General features: G+C 44.2%; 1 protein-coding gene across 6 annotated transcripts; it reads left to right on the plus strand.

Annotated features, from left to right (window-relative positions):
• Positions 1-24: 24 nt before the first annotated feature.
• ADSL (adenylosuccinate lyase) lies at positions 25-19,806 on the plus strand. 6 transcript variants are annotated; one of them, XM_060659503.3, is made up of 14 exons: positions 85-198; positions 3,266-3,341; positions 4,085-4,288; positions 5,965-6,009; positions 6,754-6,833; positions 10,793-10,964; positions 11,176-11,222; positions 11,977-12,067; positions 12,466-12,535; positions 12,682-12,829; positions 14,532-14,622; positions 15,258-15,347; positions 16,101-16,277; positions 17,780-18,058. In XM_060659503.3, exons 3-14 carry the CDS (start codon positions 4,124-4,126, stop codon positions 17,864-17,866), a joined length of 1,263 nt encoding a protein of 420 aa, XP_060515486.2. In that variant the 5' UTR covers positions 85-198; positions 3,266-3,341; positions 4,085-4,123; the 3' UTR covers positions 17,867-18,058. The 6 variants fall into 6 exon arrangements, with proteins under 6 accessions (XP_060515483.2, XP_060515487.2, XP_060515486.2 ...); XM_060659501.3 differs by having other exon boundaries at positions 139-253; XM_060659502.3 differs by lacking the exon at positions 85-198 and adding an exon at positions 3,060-3,143.
• The last annotated feature ends 1,346 nt before the right edge of the window (positions 19,807-21,152 follow it).

Genomic DNA, 21,152 nt, shown 5'->3' on the forward strand with positions numbered 1-21,152 from the left:
CGCGTGGAGGAAGTCCCGTCCCCGGGCTTCCGCTCCCGCCCTCGCTGGCTCGGCCCTGACCTGGTGGTGAGGCGTGCCCGGGATGGCGGAGGGAGGCGATCGTGGGGGACAGCAGGCGGCCTGCGGGCACGACAGCTACCGCTCGCCGCTTGCCTCCCGTTACGCCAGCCCGGAGATGTGCTTCGTGTTTAGCGACAGGTACAAATTCCGGACATGGCGGCAGCTCTGGCTGTGGCTGGCGGAGGCCGAGCAGGTAATGGGCCACCGGGATGAGGGGCCGGGCCCGCCCCAGCACGTGCGGGGCTCGGCGTCGCGCCTGGGCTTGGCCCCCGGGAGCAGCTGCCCCGCTATTTTCGGCCGGGTGTCCCTTTTCTGAGGAGCTGTGGCCCCAGGAAGGTCAGGGCAGGAAGCCCGGGAGCCGACACCTGTTGCCTCCTTTGTTTTGAGTCACGGAGGGTTAGAGGCGGAGGAGGCGGCGAGAAAGGCACGCTGTCATTTTAGGGATTTATCTTGGCCGTTCCTGCAGGGATACACTGCTTAACACGGACCCTGAGCCCTTGTTACGTGCTATTGTGCTGATTTCTTTTCCCGTTTAACCCATAGAAACTTTGCAAACTAGGTGGTGGTTTCCCCACATTATACGGGAGAAATCAAGCCTCGGTGATAGCCAAGCGCGTTATTTGCTCCGAACCATTAATAGCGTACCCGGGTGTGAACCTGGGTTCAATGCAGAGCGTGAGAGCTTAGCCACCTTATCTTTCACAATGCCTCAGTGTGGTTAATGGCAGGACTGTCCCTACAAAATTCATGCTTCCTAGGCCACTGTCTTCGCTCCACTCTACTGCACTTTGCCTCTAAGGAGGGAGAATCGGGGTAGGGGGTTATTAGATGAGTTTTCTGGTGTCTCTTTTAAGAGCTGCATATAGAGCTGTTCGGCCCAACGCTTTCAGAAATAGCTCCAGAGCGGCCTTCCCAGAGGAGTTGAAGAAAACTGAAAGTGATCCAGAGAGCTATAAAGTTTCAGAGGAAAATGCCACAAGCCAGATGGCAATGCCTTCTCAAATGGCATCAGTAAACAGGGAAACAAACAGTATGTGCCTGGGACCCAAGTACAAAGGAACTCCCCAAATAGGGAACGCTTCCTAGATTTTTCCCCTCCCCATCAGTGTGCTCAAGAAAATTAAGTGACATAACAGTAGACACTCCTATCATGCCTGCTCAAAAAAAGTAAATGACATAATAATAGACACGTTTATCACGCCTGCCAAGACACTATCTTAAGACTTGGCATATTAATACCTCATTAATCCTCAAAATAACACTGTACTGTAACTATTTTACAGATGTTTTACCGGTGATGGAATGGAGGCACAGAGAGACTTCATAAACTATTGGCTCAGACAATAATGGGTAGAAAGGGACATCAGTAGTGTGTGGTCATTTATCATGTACTGTTATGTACTCTTTTCCATTTCATATGATACTCTGTTATATAGATGAGGGTAGTGGCATTCAAAGACTTTGCAGAATGGGGCACCTGGGTGGCTCAGTAGGTTAAGTGTCCGGCCTTGGCTCAGGTCATGATCTCACGGTTCGTGAGTTCCAGCCCCGCATTGGGCTCTGCTGACAGCTCAGAACCTGGAGCCTGCTTCAGATTTTGTATCTCCCTCTCTCTCTCTCTCTCTCTCTCTCTCTCTCTCTCTGCCCCTCCTCCACTCACACTCTGCCTGTCACGAATAAATAAACATTTTTTTTAAAGTTGAAAAAACAAAAAAAAACAGACTTTCAGGATCACCGCAGCTAGTAAATGAAGCTGGAATTGAAATGTAGAGTCTGAATGTGTGTTCTTTCCTCTGGCCAGTGTGCACATTGCCTGAAATGCATACAATGTTGGTATAATCTCCTGCGTTTGGATTCTCTTGTAGGGTGTCAAAATTAGCATAAACTAGGGGTGCCTGGGTGGCTCAGTTGGTTAGGCATCCAACTTCAGCTCAGGTCATGATTTCATGGTTCATGGGTTCGAGCCCCACGTCAGGTTCTGTGCTGACAGCTCAGCCTGGAGCCTGCTTCAGATTCTGTGTCTCCCTCTTTCTCTGCCCCTCCCGCTCACACTCTGTCTCTCTCTCAAAAATAAACATTAAAAAATTTTTAAAATTAGCAGGAACTATGTAATAATTTAGTAGTTAAGACAAAAATTTGAGGAATAAGAGATTAGGAGAGGGGTGCCTCGGTGGCTTAGTCGGTTGAGCGTCCGACTTCGGCTTAGGTCATATCTCACGGTTTGTGGGTTCGAGCCCTGCGTCAGGCTCTGTGCTGACAGCTCAGCCTGGAGCCTGCCTCAGATTCTGTCTGTCTGTCTGTCTCTCTCTCTCTCTCTCTCTGCCCCTCCCCCACTCACAGTCTGTCTCTCTCTCCTTCAAAAAGAAACATTAAAAATTTTTTTTAAAGATTAGGAGGAATGCAGAAAAGCAAGAGTGGGGGATGAATTTTGACAAGATGCATTGCTTGGGGATAAGAAGCAGTTTGGCCACACTGCCCCCTGTTGCTTTGCTTTGGAAGGAGGCCCGAGGTGTCCTATCTACTGGCTAACAGACACTTCGAGGCAGTTTTGCTCAGTGTGGCTACTGAGCTTTTGAAATGTGGCTAGTGTGACCAAGAAACTGAATTTTTACTTTTTACCATTTTATTATTTTTTTAAATTTATTATTATTTAAAAACAATTTTTTTTAGTGTTTATTTTTGAGACAGAGACCCAGCGCGAGTGGGGGAGGGGCAGAGAGAGGGGGAGACGTAGAATCTGAAGTAGGCCCCAGGCTCCCAGTTATCAGCTCCAAGCCCGACGTGGAGCGCGAACCTGCCAGATTATGACCTGAGCCGAACTCAGAAGCCCAACTGACTGAGTCACCCAGCTGCCCCACTTTAACCATTTTAGATGTAAATAGCCACATCTGGCAAGTAGCCACCATCTCGGACAAGACAGGTCTAAGACGCAAGATCCTTCCCAAGGCCAGGACTTGGGAATTTCAAGTGACGTTTGAATAAATTTCACCAGTCTATATGTTTAGCTCTTGGATCCAGGGGTCTGAGCTGCCTGGGCTGCAAGCTGCTCTTTGCCGGCCTGACTTTTCCAGTGGTGGATGAATGTAAGCTGTTGATGTGTTTATTTTCTCAATAATATCCTGTAAAGGCTTTGTTTTACTCAATTTGCTGTACGTAATTTGTTGGCAAAACCACTTACAACATTCTTAATTTTCATTTCTTGAAGTAAATCTGTCTGGGTCAAATGTAAAGCTGTGGCCTGGATCCCACACCTGGGGCACTTACATGCCAAGCACTAAGGGGTAAGCAATAAATACAACAAGGTTCTTCTCTTGTGGAGTATACATTGTAGGGGGAGGGAGAGGCTAATGCATTTGTAAGAAATGTCATGTGGTGATAAGTGCTCTAAATAAATTTAGGCTAAAGGAATAGAAGAGTGACATATAAGAAGAATATTTCACATTGGCATCAGGAAAGACCTCTTTGAGGAGGTAACATTTGAGCCCAAAGACCAGACTGTGTGAGCCAGGAAGAGATACAAGGGCAGAGGGAACAAAGATCAGAATTACATTGTTGAAATATACAAAATGTACATTGTTGTATATTTTGGTGTTTACTTAGAATGTAACTTACCATGATTCATTAAGAAAACCTTGCCTTTCCCCACCCATGTTCTTTTAGTTGCCCCAAATATTAATTTAAGAATTGGGAGGTGGGCGCCTGGGTGCTTCAGTCGGATGAGCATCTGACTTCGGCTTAGGTCATGATCTCGTGGTTGAGAGTTCGAGCCCTGCGTCAGGTTCTGTGCTGACGGCTCGGAACCTGGAGCCTACTTCAGATTCTGTCTCCCTCTCTCTCTGCCCCTTACCCGCTCAATGCTCTGTCTCTCTACGTCTCAAAAATAAATACAAACATTAAAAAAAACAAAATTTAAAAAAAAAGAATTGGGAGGCGGGACATAAATGCTAACATGAACCAATGTATTTCTCGGTGTCACTTCAAGTCATTGTGACGCTTGAGGTATTTTGTTTTGCCTGTTCTGCAGACGTTGGGTTTGCCTATCACAGATGAACAAATCCAGGAGATGAAATCAAACTTGGACAACATCGACTTCAAGATGGCAGCTGAGGAAGAGAAACAGTTACGACATGATGTGATGGCTCATGTGCACACGTTTGGCCACTGCTGCCCAAAAGCTGCTGCTATTATTCACCTTGGAGCCACCTCCTGCTATGTTGGAGATAATACAGTAGGAACCTGTGTTTTGTTTCCACTTAGGACTCGGTCTTCATAATGGATTTATAAATTTTATTTGATTTTTGTCTAGTTATAGGAAGTGACTCCATAAATCTTTAGTTTTAGGGGTATCTTAACACTGAGGAATTTTCTGCTTTTGTTATCCTTCCAATCTAAACTGTAAGTCTCTCACGACCTCCATAAAATAAGACCTGCAGATACTGTTTCTGCATTGGCTGTTTGGGCATAAGCCAAGGTCTTAGCGTTTTAGTGGCAAGGTAATTTTCTTTCCGAAGTCCTTTATAACTCTTTGCTGTAACGTCTGAAAAGAAAGAATTACATTATGATTCTTACGTGAAACTTAATTAGCAGAAGCAGCTTATCCTCAAACATAAAAAAGTAATATCTTTCATGAAAAGTAATAATTTTCCTAAGAATTTACCAAGTGCTTGGCACTATTCTGAGCACTTTGTGTGTATGACTTCTTGTATTCTTCACAAGAACCATGAAAAAGGTCCTTTTATCTCCATTTTTAAACAGCTTTTTGAGGTGCAGTTTACATGCCATAAATTTACCCATCTTAAATGGGTGGTTCAATGAGTTTTAGTAAATTTATGCAGTTCAACCTTCACTATGCTCCAGTTTTACAACGCATCCCTCACTCTAAAAAGTTCTCGTACCCGTGTGCAGTCACTTCCCACTCCTGCTTTCCAACCCAAACAACCGTTGATCTGCTTTCTTTCTCTGTAGTTTTGCCTTTTCTGGTAATGTCATAGAAATGGAATCAGAATATGTAGTCTTGGGGATCTAGCTTTATGATCTCTGTCTCCACAGATGAGGATACTTAAAGAGAAGTTGAAGAACTTGCCTAATGTCACACAGCTAGATAAGAATCAAGCCCAGGGAGGATGGCTCCAAAGCTGTCCTCTTAATCATGCTGCGCCCGTGGGACCAGAAGTTTGATTCCAGATACACTTCCAATTCAGAAAGAAGCCACTAATTTTTAAGTTGCCCCAAATGCTTTCAGTCTCAAGTGGTACCTAATAAAAGGCATCTGTATGTGTATTACTCACATAATAGAAGAAGAACAATCCTTTCTCATGGGGGAATACACTTTTTTTTGAATACCCACTGTATTGTATAAGTTGGGCTCAGCAATTTGTATTGGAGTTGCCTGAAACACATCTCTTATTTTCCTCAAGAACAGCTTTAAATTTCCTAAACCTTGATGTTCTGGTTCATGTCTTTTTTGTTGTTAGCAATGGTAGATGTGGAAAAAGGACAGAAGGCTAATGGAATGTGCCCCATGGAAGCTTCTCAGATACTCAGGCACTCCTTTTGGAAAGATAGAAAGCTTGTTGACCTGGACATCTTCACAATATTCAGGATGAAGGTTTGCCCATAACTGTTTTCCCGTCATTTTAGTTACCACATAAATTGGCCTTTAGGAGTATAAAGGTTTTGTTCCTTAGAGATCCCAGAAGTACTGCTCTCTAGGTTGATGTGGTTTTAAAATAGTAATCTGAAAAGAACAACTTCTGTTAGCATCTTCTGAATTGCACAGAGGGTTGCTAATAGTGAGGTAGGTGGCTAGCTGAGAAACCCAGTGGTGATGGCCAAAAAGTATTGTGTAATAATATTGTTTGGGCAAAGCTGTTTAATGTGAGACCACTGCGTTTTCCTTTGCAGGACCTGATTATTCTCAGAAATGCATTTGACCTGCTTTTGCCAAAGGTAAGGAATTGGCAGAAGTTTCCTGCCAGCCCTGGATTCCCCATGATAGGAGATGGGCACCACTTACTAATAAATCAATGCAATGTGAATATAAATAGATTATTCTTTAGTCAGGTGAATGATCCTATATCTCATCTGTAGAACGAATTGTCTTTTTGAGTTAAAATGCTCTAAGTGAATCCTTTTTAAAATCTAGCCTTTTGGGGCCCTTGGGTGGCTCAATCGGTTAAGTGTCCGGCTCTTGGTTTCAACTCAGGTCATGATCTCAGAGTTGATGAGATCGAGCCTCACGTTGGGCTCTGTGCTGACAGTGTGGAGCCTGTTTGGGATTCTCTCTGTCTCTGCCCCTCCACTGCCTGTGCTCATGTGCTGTCTCTCAAAATAAATAAATACCTTTAAAAAACAAAACATAGTCTTTTAATAAAGGCAGTTAACCAGCAGCATGTTGTTGACATTGGGTCAGATTCATGATTTTGTCCTGTTTCCCCTGCATGAGCATGTTAACGGTCTTAAAATTGTGCAGAATAAGTTCATGACTTTTTAGATAGTCAACTCACTTATCAAACATTGGTTGCTCTTAAATCTTCAAGGCATTTTGGGATACAAAGATAAAAAGATAATGTCTCTGCCTTCCACAGGCTGGAGATCTAATTTTGTATTAAATTGTCTGAAAGTTTAGTTCCTGATTATATAACGAGCTTACCCTGAACTCACCCTGTTTCTATCACATGGTCTTTCTTACAGCTCGCCAGAGTGATCTCTCGGCTTGCTGACTTTGCTAAGGAACGAGCCAGCCTTCCTACCTTAGGTTTCACACATTTCCAGTAAGTGATGTGATTACTTCTCGGGATTTGGGCTTGTTGGTATGCGTTTGGCTTTCATTTCTTCCTTCAGTTTCCCTTCTCCACGGAAGCTGGAGGTGAAGAAACTCAAAACATAGTTTAAGGGGTGCCTGGGTGGCTCAGTCAGTTAAGCGTCCAATTTCAGCTCAGGTCATGATCTCGTGGTTCATGAGTTCAAGCCCCATGTTGGGCTCTGTGCTGACAGCCTGGAGCCTGCTTCAGATTCTGTGTCTCCCTCTCTTTCTGGCCTTACTCCACGGTTCTGTCTCTGTCTCTTTCTCAAAAATGGATAAACACTTAAAAAAAATAAGCAAATAACTTAGGATGCTTATGAGGAATGAACCTGGTCCCTACCTTAAAAGCTATACTGGTGAGAGTTCATTTGGGGAACATTGGGAAATACGGATCAAGAGCGTTTGAAAGTATTCATGCTCATTGATTTAGTAATTCTGTTTTTGAGACTCCTACTGAAGTAAGTAATCTAAATTATGCAAAAAGTCTTACGTGCAAAGATCTTTGTTAAAATATTGGTTATGATAGTAAGCACCGGAAACAATCTAGCTGTCCACAATAAGAGAAGAATTAAATGAGATATAATATATTCATAGGCTTGAATAACATGTAGCCGTTAAAATGCTGCTTATAAGACTCCTATTGTGGAAATGTGCATAGGTTACTGTTTTGGGATAAAGACAGCATATGAGGGGCGCCTGGGTGGCGCAGTCGGTTAAGCGTCCGACTTCAGCCAGGTCACGATCTCGCGGTCCGTGAGTTCGAGCCCCGCGTCAGGCTCTGGGCTGATGGCTCGGAGCCTGGAGCCTGCTTCCGATTCTGTGTCTCCCTCTCTCTCTGCCCCTCCCCCGTTCATGCTCTGTCTCTCTCTGTCCCAAAAATAAATAAAAAACGTTGAAAAAAAAAAATTAAAAAAAAAAAAAATTAAAAAAAAAAAAAAAGACAGCATATGAATTGTACAAAGATTGGAAGAAATTACAGCAAGTTGTAAATGTTAATTACTCTGGTTTATGAGGTAATAGGATAATTAAATTTTTCCCTATTTTGTATTTTTGATATGTAAAATGTTCAAGTATTTTTATAATTACCAAATAAAATCTTTTCAAAGCAGATAATGTCATTTTTGGAATGCTAGTAGCAGGTTTCAAGTGATGATATTTGAGTAGTGGTGTGTTAGCATCTCCTTACATCTTGGTGGGATATTGCTATGGCGACGAAGATACTGTCTCCTAACATTGAGGAAAATCTGTTGAGTCTAATCTTCCTTAAAGTTAGGGCCTGCACTTGTCGCAGAAACCTGAAGAAATTGTTCATGAGGAGTCAGTGCAAGGTGTGTTTGGGCTGGCCATGACAAATGTTGCCTCGTGCTGGCTCCCTAGCATTACCTGAGTCACGACTCCTCTCCCTCTCCTGTGAGCACTGGAGAGTTGTGGGCCTCCCAATATTCCTCTGGGGGTAGCGTGATGAGAGAGGTATCTGCTGCCACGGTTAGCAGGCATTAAGCACTCAGAAAATGGTATTGGTGCATGAGATCACATCAGTGTGGGTCAGTTCCTGCAGTCAAAGGGAAGCAGCTTTGGGGCACCTGGCTGGCTCAGTCGGTAGAGCATGTGACTCTTGGTCTCAGGGTTGTGAGTTCAAGGTCCACGTTGGGTATAGTGCCTACTTAAAAAGCAGCTTTATTGAGATACAGTTCACATACCATAAAACTCACCCTTTTTAAGTGTACACTTAGTGGGGCGCCTGGGTGGCTCAGTCGGTTAAGCGTCCAACTTCGGCTCAGGTCGTGATCTCGCAGTCCGTGAGTTCGAGCCCCGCATCGGGCTCTGTGCTGACAGCTCAGAGCCTGGAGCCTGCCTCAGATTCTGTGTCTCCCTCTCTCTCTGCCCCTCCCCTGTTCATGCTCTGTCTCTCTCTGTCTCAAAAATAAATAAACGTTAAAAAAAAAAAGTGTACACTTAGTGGTTTTTAGTATATTTACAGATTTTTAGTATACTTACAGATTTATTTACAGTCACCAGTATATAATTTCAGAATATTTCCATCACCCTTCAGAAAACCCATACCCATTTAGTTATTACCCTTCCCCCCTTACCTAGCCCCTTGCCATCACTGATCTATTTTCTGTCTATGGATTTGTCTCTTCTGGATATTTTATTTAAAATGTTTTTTTAGTGTTTCTTTTTTGAGAGCTAGAGGAGGGGGTGGCAAGGGGCAGAGAGACAGGGAGACAGAGATCCGAAGCGGGCTCCGCACTTACAGCAGAGAACCTCATGCAGGACTCGAATCCTTGAACCATGACAGGAGATCATGACCTGAGTTGAAGTCGGACACTTAACTGACTGAGCCAGCCAGGAACTACTCTGGACATTTTATTTAAATGCAGTCATAAAATATTTATCTTGCTATGACTGGCTTCATTCACTCAGTGTTTTCAGTGTTCATCCATATTGTGGCGTGTAGCACATTCATTTCTTTTTATAGCCAAGATGGTGGATATACCAAGTTTTGTTTGTCCATTCTTTAGTTTGATAGACATTTGGGTTGTCTCCACTTTGTGGCTGTTGTGTACAGTGTTGCTGTGAACAGATCCATGCAAGTCCATCCATTCATTTCTTTGCTTGTACCAGTAATCTGTTAGCAAGGGTTAGCTAGAAAACTACCATGAAATTAATTTGGGGATATATCGTCTCATGATGTGCCTTCATGTTTGCCCACGGTTCATACTGTTAGCCTGATAGGAGAGAGAATCCATTTGGAATGAGCTAGGTCATTTATTAGAACTCCCCATCAGGGCGCCTGGGTGGCTCAGTCGGTTAAGTGTCCAACTTTGGCTCAGGTCATGATCTCACGGTTTGTGAGTTCGAGCCCCATGTTGGGTTCTGTGCTGACAGCTCAGAGCCTGGAGCCTGCTTCAGATTCTATGTCTCCCTCTCTCTCTGCCCCTCCCTGCTTGCACTCTGTCTCTCTTTCTCAAAAATAAATATTATAAATATTAAAAAAACAAAACAAAACTCCAACATCATTGCAGTTTGTTCTCATTATTATGCTTTATGTTCAGAAACAGACCGGCAATAAATTGATTTAGACTTTGGACGGGGAGCAAAGCCATTAGCTGTTAGGTTAAGAGTCCTTGGGTTATGTATGTTTTAGGGTTGTTGTCCACAGCATGGCTGCTTCCTTATCAAACCTTGTCTCCTCATAAAGGCCTTCCTTTACCGCCAGTCTAGAGTGGCATTCTCCAGTGTCCTCATCATTTTATTTTTTCATATTTCTGATAAAATCAACGGTCACTTTGTTTACTTGTTTCCACTACAATGCGAGCTCCATTGGACAGGAACCTTGTCTGTTTTGTTTGTTGTTGTTGTTTTTATGTTTGTTTATTTTGAGAGACAGAGCATGAGTGGGAGAGGGAGAATCCCAAGCAGGCGCCATGCTCAGTGCAGAGCCCAGTGTGGGGCTCGATTCCACCACCATGAGGTCTTGACCTGGGCCGAGATCAAGAGTCGGCTGGCTGCCCAACTGACTGAGCCAGCCAGGTGCTCCTTGTTCATGGTATTTTCAAAACCAAGAACACATTAGCTATTTGGCAAATGTTTGTCACATGAGTATATTTGACTTGCCAAAGCCTGGGGACAAACAAAACAGGCGTTGTCCCTGCCCATATATTGCCTCTTGATGATAAAGAAAGAGCTATGTTAGGAGATCTTAGTTTCATAATCATTGAATATTTGTAAATGACATTGAATCATAACTATTGCTCACTTGCTCACACTTCTTCACTCTGGTAAGAGACAGGCCTCTCTGTCTCTTACCTGAATTCTTCCTCTTTCCAGGGGTAGCAGTAATTGTTTGAAGAGGGAGTGAAGCTTTTATGAAGTAAGTCCTTGGTTTGAGACTTGTGTGTGTCCTCTTTGGGTCATTTTCAGGCCTGCTCAGCTGACCACAGTTGGGAAACGTTGCTGTCTCTGGATTCAGGATCTTTGCATGGACCTCCAGAATTTGAAGCGTGTCCGAGATGACCTGCGCTTCCGGGGAGTGAAAGGCACCACAGGCACTCAGGCCAGCTTCCTGCAGCTCTTCGAGGGAGATGACCAGAAGGTATTCTGAGAGCAGCAAGGGGACATGGAAGTTCAGTGGTGCGGGCACCAAGGACAAAGCTGACTTCTAGGATGGGCGGAGAGATGGATCCTGGGATGAGTGGAGTCTTTGGATCGAAAGGGGCACCAAGGATCGAAATCAGGGCAGGACATTGAGATATTCCCATACTGGTCACACCTGGATTTCTATAAGGATGTCTTTTTCTTCCAAGGTAGAGCAGCTTGACAAGATAGTGACAGAAAAGGCAGGATTTAAAAGGTAGGTAAGTGGGAAAGGTGTTGGCTTCCCTGTTAAGTGATGGAAGGCCCGTGTTCAGTGTACCTCTAAATTTGACCCTTTTTCTTCCTTTGTTCTTCTACCCGTTTCCTTTTTTCTTTTTTTTTTTTTTTTTAAATGTTTGTTTTATTTTTGAGAGACGGAGCACGTGCAGGGGAAGGGCACAGAGGGAAGGAGACACAGAATCTGAAGAGACCCCAGGCTCCGAGCTGTCAGCACAGAGTCTGACGCAGGGCTGGAACTCACGAACTGTGAAATCATGACCTGAGCCAAAGTCGGACGCTTAACCGACTGAGCCACTCAGACGTCCCTACCCATTTCCTTTTACCTCCTGGGTTTTATTTTTGTATAGTCTAGATTCTGTTTTCTGATAATCTATAAGGAAGAAGGAAATAGTCTTACCCATGTTGAGGTCTCCGATGGATTCATCTAAATCTGACCATTTCCCTTGAGGGCTGCCAGGCTCCACCATGGCTCCTTCTTGCAGGCATTTCCATCGGGCTGTGAGGACACGGGTGCACATGACCACCCTTCCTTCTGGGGCATGGGTGTTAGTAAAAAGGGTGGAAGAACAATTTGTTCCAGGAGCAGATTATCAGTGAGGTCATCTGGGCTCCGTGTGACTCAGTATACCAGTGAGACCAAGCTTTTGCTCAGGGTCGGTTTTTGCTCATTTGTTTGACATAGTCACATTTTGAAATATTTTTACGTACGGCTCTTTTCAATTTATTTCTAGGGCTTTCATCATCACAGGGCAGACCTATACACGAAAAGTGGATATTGAGGTGCTGTCTGTGCTGGCTAGCTTGGGGGCATCCGTGCACAAGGTGAGTGGTGGCAGCAGTTTGTGGGGCTGGGATGAGAGCTTTGCACCAACAGAAGGAATTGGCCTCAGAGTTTTGTTCAGTCGCATCTCTCAAGAGATGTCAGACTTCATTTTTCACCGTCTGGGGCCTGTGGGTGAAGCCTCTTAAGGTGTCTTAAAGGACAGGACTGGATTCTGCGTTCTCATTAAAGTTCATCTGGCGTCGTCTTTCCGTGCTGTCTGCAGCCATGTTTCACAGAAGTGTTTCCATGCTCCTTTACTTGTTATCCCTGCTCTTCAGGAGCCTGGAGAAGTCTGAATGAGGTACTCTCCAGGATCTGTTGGGGAGGTGAGCTCACCTCCATCAGCCTAGCCCCTACTCTCAGAGTTCTGCACATCGTTGTGGCCCTTTCCCCCCAGATTTGTACCGACATACGACTCCTGGCAAACCTCAAGGAGATGGAGGAACCCTTTGAAAAACAGCAGATTGGTGAGTGTTGTGTGGAGACCTGGGAGCACCACAGAAATGCCAGGGGGCCCGTGGGCGGGTGTTGACAGCTCGCCCAGCAGCGTGCCTGGGCACTCATTGTCCTCTGAAGTCTCTCTGCCTTTGCTTCTCGTCCTTGTACGTGGCAGGCTCAAGTGCGATGCCATACAAGCGGAACCCTATGCGCTCCGAGCGCTGCTGTAGCCTTGCCCGTCACCTCATGACCCTCATCGTCGACCCGCTGCAGACGGCATCTGTGCAGTGGTTCGAGCGCACGCTGGATGATAGTGCCAATCGGTCAGTAAAAGGGGGTGCCGTGTACAGTGAGTTGTGGGGAGGACCAGAAGAGGAGCCTGGAAGCAGAAGGATGTTTTGAGCATCTGTGCATTTCCTCCTTGTCCCCACAGAGCATGGAGTCTAGCAGGGAGGCAAGAGCATACAAAGAACAGTATGATGAGTGTAGGAACAGAGTGTGTGTGAGATACGCTCTGTGTGAGCTAAGGGGAAGTCTAGGTGTGGGGGTCAGGAAAGGCTTCACAGAGGAGGTAATGCTTTAAGACTCAAGAAATCTAGGCATTTTTAAAAGACCTTTAAGACAGGATTGGAAGCATCTATACAAGCATAAAGGCAGGAGAAAGAAGAGGGAGTTACTAGTAGGTAGCACGGGGGAGTAAAGTCTGTGTGACAAGCAATGAGGTAAAACATGATTATGGATCACAGCTAGTATATGATGGTCTCTGTAGGCCCTGAAAAGTTTAGTTACTGTGCTGGAGGTAGTTAACGTCAGCTGTGACGTCTTGCCACAATTATATGGTGGTTCGGTATGAGATGGGTCAGAAGTAATTTGTAGCTGTGAATAGGGTACCAACATGCACATGGTTTTCTGCTTACTTAAAATTTTTATTTATTAAAAAAATTTCTTTATGTGTATTTATTTTTGAGAGATAGGGAGAGTGTGAGCAGGGGAGGGGCAGACAGAGGATCCAAAGCAGCCTCTGGACTGACAGCAAAGAGCCTGATGTGGGGCCTGAACCCATGAACCATGAGATTGTGCCCTGAGCCGAAGTCAGATGCTTAATCGACTGAGCCACCCAGGTGTCCCTAAAGATTTTATTTTTAAATAATCTCTATACCCAACATGGGGCTCAAACTTACAGCCCTGAGATCCAAGAGTCATGTGCTCCACCAACTGAGCTAGCCAGGCACCCCTGTATATATACTTATTTAAAGCAGAGTCACGTTATTCTGGTTTGCTTGCAATGTATTAGAATTTGAGGGGAAAAGGATATATAGTTAAGCTAGTTCTCTGGGATCTGTGTGTAATCCAGGGAATAAGGCATTTATGAAAATAAGACATGTGAACCCATTCAGAAGTCAGCCATTAAATATTTTTCAGCAGGGTGTGACCTAATCATATGTGCCTGCTAAAACACCCTGCAACAATTGGGAGAACCAGTTTTAAGGGGATATGGATCTGGTCAGGACAAGTTAGGAGGCTATTTTTAAAAATTGAAGTCCATACTGGCACGGTGCTCATGTGATTAGAGAAGAAGCATATGGGTATAAAATCAGTGGCAGATTGGCCGGCCTTGGTGGCTGATAGGAGTGAGTGTTAAGATCGGTGATGGGGTACAAGTGCCATTTACTGAAGATGGGAGCCACAGGGAGAAGAAGAGTAGGTTTGAGATGGTAAGCAGGAGGCAGTGGAGAAGTGACTGGATCCAGTTTTGGGTTTGAGGTACCTACAGACCAACCGGGTAGAGCTTCTCCAGTTTGGTATGTGAGCTGGCTTTTAGGCAGGTGGTCTGGACAAGGGGTGATGGATTTGAGAGTCATCAGGATATTGGGGGTAGAGCCAAAGTCATGAGATTAAAGGAAGTTGTCCAAGTAGTACACGTAGCATGAGAAGTCAGTACGGCAGCTTCTTGGGACACACCCTATATTTCACTGAAATTGATATTTGCTTAAAGAGATAACTGAACGGCTATTTGTTTTCTAGACGTATCTGTTTGGCCGAGGCATTTCTCACCGCAGATACTATATTGAATACGCTGCAGAACATTTCTGAAGGATTGGTGGTGTACCCCAAAGTAAGCCTCAATTAAAAAGCAAAATATTGGGGTGGGGGTTGGAATGTGGGAGGGTGAGTATAATCTTCTGCTCTGGAGTAAGTATGTTTGGTGATCTGCATTCTAGTCCAGTAGGAGTTGTTCCTGACCAGAGCTCATTCTTCAGGTTGTGACGTGGTTCTAGAGAACTAACTCTGGAATCCATAGACAACGTTTATAAAAAAGAGAAAAGGAAATACTTTGAATTGGCTTCAACTGTTCATGAGCTCCATGAATCATCAGCTGTGGTGTGACTGGCAGAGTAGACTGTTTCTTTTGCCTGTTTTTAGGTACCTGAGGCAGATGGTTCGTTCCCATTATATACTTGGCTCTTGAGGTGGGGCACTGAAATTTAACAAAGTTGAGGTTTTATAAATCTTCCCAATGAAGCAACTTTTAAAAGTGTATTTAAATTGCTTTTCCTTCTTTAAATGAAAATAATACTTTAAATTAGAAAGAAAACTGAAATGCAGATTGAAACGATCCATTCTACCCTCTGTCTTCATAGATATGGTAGTTCATGTCCTTCTCTGTATTTTGCTGGTCACAGTTGATCTCTTACTGTGTGTATGACTTTGTAACTGTGAGGCATCTTAGCCCTTCGTTCATTCTTCTAGGTAATTGAACGGCGCATTCGGCAAGAGTTGCCTTTCATGGCCACAGAGAACATCATCATGGCCATGGTGAAAGCTGGGGGTAACCGCCAGGTTTGTTAACCCCTTATGCTCCTGGATAAATTGAAAGGGCACCTTTAGTCCTCCTCTCCTCCCTTAAGAATGAAAGCATTTCTGTCATCTGCCCTCAGTCGTGGTATTGGTACAGAACAGTGACCATATTCTGCCATAGAGCAGGCTCATCTCTGCAGGGTGATTACGGTGAACTTGGTTTGTTAAAAGTGAATCACTTTATCACTTGTAGGAAAGGTCCACTCTTAGCAAAGGAATAAGGTCTGAATTTGTAATAGGAAATGATGGGAAGTGGGCACGACAGAGCACGTGGTTCACGAGCTGTTAGAGGAGCCAGCACAAGAGTCACTTGGGCGGCTCAGTCGGTTAAGCATCTGATTTTGACTCAAGTCATGATCTCACAGTTCATGAGTTCAAATCCCGCATCGGGCTCACTGCTGTCAGCACAGAGCCTGCTTCGGATCCTCTGTCCCCTCTCTCTCTCTGCCCCTCCCTTGCTTGCTCTCTCTATCTCTCTCAAAATAATTAAACTAAAAAAAAAAGCCAGCATAAGGTGGGCATTTACTTCAGGTTCATCCTAGGTTATGTTCGGAGGGTTGAGATCTTGATGGAATTAGACTGTGAAGGGAACTTCCTCAGCCTGGGTGGGGAGTGGGTGGGTGGGCTTTGTGTACCAGCCATAGATAGACAGCATAGTTGTGGTATTGGATGATGGTTATGATGATCAGATGCCCTGTTAGTAAGTGAATCGACAATACCCCACTGTCTTCCTAGGATTGCCATGAGAAAATTAGAGTGCTTTCCCAGCAGGCAGCTGCTGTGGTCAAACAGGAAGGAGGTGACAATGACCTCATAGAGCGAATCCAGGCTGATGCCTACTTCAGTCCCATTCATTCCCAGTTGGACCGTCTGCTGGATCCTTCTTCTTTTACAGGTCGTGCCTCTCAACAGGTAAGCACCAGAACACTTCTGTGGCACTAGAAGTTTCCCCAAATGCCCTCTTTTTACACTGCTGGGCCACAGAACCTGGAATACAGTCTTTAATGTTTCTTATAAAATAAGAAGTCTGATAAAAATGAGGCTAGGCAGAAAGAATTCAGAGCAGGCTAAAATGTGAAGGTTTGGTTGTATTGAACTGCCTTATTTCCCCCTGTGGATTTCTCTGAATTCTCTTTTGGTTTGGAGCATGTGGTATAATGGACAAAGATTGGGTTTTACCCTCAGATCAGTCAGGTTCATTCCTGACTTCTGGCTTTCATTGGCTGACAGGATAATATGCATCTCAGGGTGCCTGAGTGGCTCATTCGGTTGAGTGTCCACCTCAGGTCATGATTTCATGGTTAACGTAGTAGGTCCCTGCATTGGGCTGACAGCATGGAGCCTGCTTGGGATTCTCTCCTTCCTCTGCCCCTTCCCCGCTTGCACACACACATGTTCTCTCTCTTTCTCTCTCAAAATAATTAAATAAACTTTAAAAAAATATATACATCTCATGAGGTGGTGGTAATGTGAATTAAAAGGCCTAGCACAGTGCTTGACGCGTGGTAGGTATTCAGTAAATGTTTATCATTTTTCCCCTTGGTCTTTTGGAGACTGCAAGAGCTAATTCAGAAACATTTACGAGTGCCAACTGGGTGCTCAGTTTGTATTCAGGTACTGTGCTTCATTCTGGGGCTTTAAAGATAATTCTCATCTTCAGGGAGCTCAAAACTTAGTGGTAAAAGCTTATAAAAAGGTCATTATAATACCAAGCAGTACCTGTAGGAGTTGAGGGAAGCATATTCTTTTTAGGGATCACAAAGGAGAATAGGAGAGGTTGGGAAAGACTCTTGGAAGACTTGACATCTGAGCTGAATCTTAGGGAAAAGTAGGAGTTGGCAAGTAGATAGACATCCAACATGGGAGAGAAGCTACAATCATTTGATTGTTGCTGGAGTAGCAAGTACCCAGAAGTAATTACACAGGATTTAAAGTTGGAGACAGACTCCAAGTTTGTTTTGGATTTGAGAGACTTAAACTGGAGGTTGGAGACCAGTAAGGAAGCTGCTGCAGGGGGCCAAGCAGTAGATGATGAGGACGTTGAGCCAAGGCAGTGGTAGATGCAGGTGAGGGGAGAGATTGGAGGGCTCTTCAGGAAGTTAGAGCCTTGGCAGGTTGAATGAAGATGAGAGAAGAAGCCGTGATGATTTCAGCTTGGGTACTGGGTGGACGATGATGAGACCCAACTGAAAGGACAGGCTGGGTTCGTTTGTGGGGAAACATGTAGGCATGGTGGGTTGAGCTGCCCCTGTCTAGGGAGAGATTTCTGACAGGCAGTGAAGAAATACTCAGTGGTGGGGTAAAAGCTTTATCAAATTAGGTCTCAGTGATATAAACTGACTTTGAAAAAAGCGTTAGCAAAACTTCCATCTTTACATTTTCTTTTGTCTTACATTTGCTTTTCTTTTTGGCAGGTGCAGAGATTCTTGGAAGAGGAAGTATATCCCCTGCTGAAACCATATGAAAGTGTAATGAAGGTGAAAGCAGAACTATGTCTGTAGCGTTGGAAAAGAATTAAACAAGAAGTCGTTGGCTTTGTTAACTTTTATTGCCAAGTCATGGAAGCCATTAGTTTAGTGCCTTATTTTACCTTAGGACGTATTACCTGAAATTGATACAGCACTTTCTTGTTGGTGTGGCGCTTTCACATTTCTCAGCGTTTACGATGCAGGAATAAATTACGTTGAATTGGACTCTGTTTTCTACAGCAACACAACCTGTAGTTGTCCATAGTTTGTTCTTTCAGGCACATCATCTAACTAGTCTGAGTTGTTTTACGTGCTCACGTGATTGTGAGGGAGTCAGCAAATTCCTGTTCCACTCTTCTGAAGGTAAATTTCATCTGTGTCTAGCAAAATAACCTGGACTGTGATTCACCATGGACTCTGATTCAGTATGGTTAGATACCTTTGGCATCCAGCTTGGTTTGGCCAGAATAAGTAATGAAATCTGGAGTTATAGGACATTCTCAAGCTTACTCTGCTCAAGTTGTATTTGAGCTCATGATAAGGTTTATATATCAGGGAAATGCTAATTGGGTCTATTGATTTCATCAGGACATTTGACAATCTTTAATCCTGGTTACACAGTTTGATAGGTGATTGAACCAGCCTTAGCCAAAAAAGGAGCGTTAGGACTGTCCCCCCACCTGGAAGGAGAGCACTGGTATTAGTCCACAGGCCTCTATCCTTAGCCCTGTCTCATTCTACACATTGAGCGTAGATGAAAATGAAGAAAGTGTATTTATCAGATTTTCAAACAACACAAAACTAGGACAATTAATCAATCAATACATGCATTTGGTAAGATAACTAAGATTTTATCCAACCTGAATAGACTGAAATGATATGGTCAAAACTAAGAAGAAAAAAACTAAGATACATGTAAGTTAAGCTTAAACTCAGTATGAACCAGAAGTGGTTGCCAGTGAGATCATTTAGGATGTGTTAGTAGTAGAATAGTGTCCAGAAAAGCCACTGTAGTCTTACGGTTCCACCACGTGGCATTATGTTCAATTGTGGAAACCCAGTCTGAGGAACAGAGAGAAACTTGAGAGCCAACCTCCAAAGAAGACTTTGAGGGTGAAGGAGTGTCTGAGCACTCAATCCTGGGGAGAAAGTTTGTCAGTGCTTCAAATACCCCTGTGAGGAGGAAGAGTGACTTAGGTATTTGTTGCCCCAAGAGACACCATTGAAACACATAGGCATTGTTGAGAGTTTGAGGCCAGTTTGGGCCCAGGATTGAAGCGACTATGAGTGAGTGATTCTCACTCAGTCAGAAGCCAGACTACCTAGTTGTCAGGAACCGGAATGTTGCAAGAGAAAAGAGGCTGAGTCGGCTCTGACCATGTACAATCAAAGGTAGTCGGGAGTAAAGAGCCCAACCTGTTGGAGAATAGGAGACAATCCTTGAAACCAAATTCTAAATACAGTTCAATGTAGCAAGCAGTCTTGGAAAGCGTGGAACCATAGGACATCTCAATTCTTGTAGAAAGTTTATTATTCCTCCTGTGTGAATCTTGGGATGTTTGAAACTGCTAGGTCTGGTAAAAGGAGTTAACTCATTGGGCTCTGATCAGGCACTCTATTTACTTCTCTAGTATGGACCACCAAAGAGAAAGCAGCTCCTATCAATGTATCTGTAGTCTGAGAACTTATTTATGTTATACACCAGACATACTGGGGATACTGGATACCATGAATTTTTTTTTTTATTAAAAATTTTTTAATGTTTATTTTGAGGGAGAGAGAGACTGTGTGAGCAGGGAAGGGGCAGGGAGAGAGGGAGGCACAGAATCTGAAGCAGGTTCCAGGCTCAGCTGACAGCATGGAGCCTGCGTGAGATTCTATCCTACCCTCTGCCCCTCCCCTCCACCTCAAAAATAAATAAACATTTAAAAATAAATACGTTTCCTCCTGAAAAATAAATGGTGGTCTTGTGATGACAGACTTCTGATCTCTAATAATTGGTGGTTTGTCTGGTTTTTCTTCCTGGGTTATTTGGGTGGGTTTTGTTTGTTTGTTTTTCTTTCAGAGAGTGTGCAAACGGGGGAGAGGGGCAGAAGGAGACAGAGAATCTTAAGGCTCCAGGCTCAGCACAGCTGGACACGGAGCTTGATCCCATGACCCTGAGATTGTGACCTGAACCGAAATGAAGAGTCGGAAGCTCAACGTACTGAGCCAGCCAGGTGCCCTGCCCATTTGACATTTTTTAAAGACTTTATTTTTTAATTAATTTTTTTTAAGTAATCTTTACACCCAACATAGGGCTTGAACTTACCACTCCCAGGATCAAGCGTCATATGCTCCACCGACTGAGCCAGCCAGGCTTCCCCGTTTAACATTTTAATTAAGGGCATTTGGGTGGGCTGCAGGTTGGCTAAGAAGAGAACACTCATGCCGTCTTGAAGATTAGATTGAATTCAGTTAACCAGTGATCTAAACTCCAGGGTCTGAACTATCCAAAAATCAGGATCTGGGCAGACTGTGGGATAACCAGCTTCTGTTCAGCTGCAGTCAGACACCTAGGTACTGCTCTCTTCCCCTGGCTGATGCTAGATTTCATTTGATAACCAGGAGAGCTTCCTGTCCTTAAGTAGAAGCACAGAGGTTAGGTGCCTCCAGAATGGTGATGTAAATCCCGGATAAATGTGAGGACTAGCTGACTGAAATTGCATAGCATAGGATCTGACCTCAGGTACTCAGGAAGCGCCATTTTCATTTTTGAGCCTGGGAGAGAGTTCGCCAACCAGTCAGGGAGCAGGCTAAATTTTAAGGAGGATGCTGTTGGTTTGGTGTGCCTGCCAGGGAAGAGAGTACATCCTGAACTTGAACCAACCAAAGAATGAGGAATGAGCCAGCATAAAAAATAAGGGAGCGCCTGGGTGGCTGGGTTGGTTGGGTGTCAAACTCATTATTTCAGCTCAGGCTGTGATCTCACAGTCGTAAGCTTGAGCTCCGAGTCAGGCTCCATGCTAAACATGGAGCCTGCTTGGGATTCTCTCCTACTCCCCACCCCCCCACCATCTTTCCCCTACTTGCTCGCACACCCTCTCTCTCTCAAAATAAATAAGCATATAAATAAATGAAGTTGGGACACCTGGCTGACTCAGTTGATGAAGCATATGACTCTTGATTCCAGGACCACGAGTTCAAGCCCCACATTGAGCATACAGCTTACTTGAAAGAAAGTAAAAAGTTGAAAAAAAAAAAAAAAAATCTGGAAAGCTATATAATGAAATAATGTGTGGTTTCTTGGATAATGAATTTAAGGTAGTTTTTATTTTCT

Source organism: Panthera onca, chromosome B4 (assembly GCF_046562875.1).
Source record: "Panthera onca isolate mPanOnc1 chromosome B4, mPanOnc1 haplotype 2, whole genome shotgun sequence".
Classification (NCBI taxonomy): Eukaryota; Metazoa; Chordata; class Mammalia; order Carnivora; family Felidae; genus Panthera; species Panthera onca.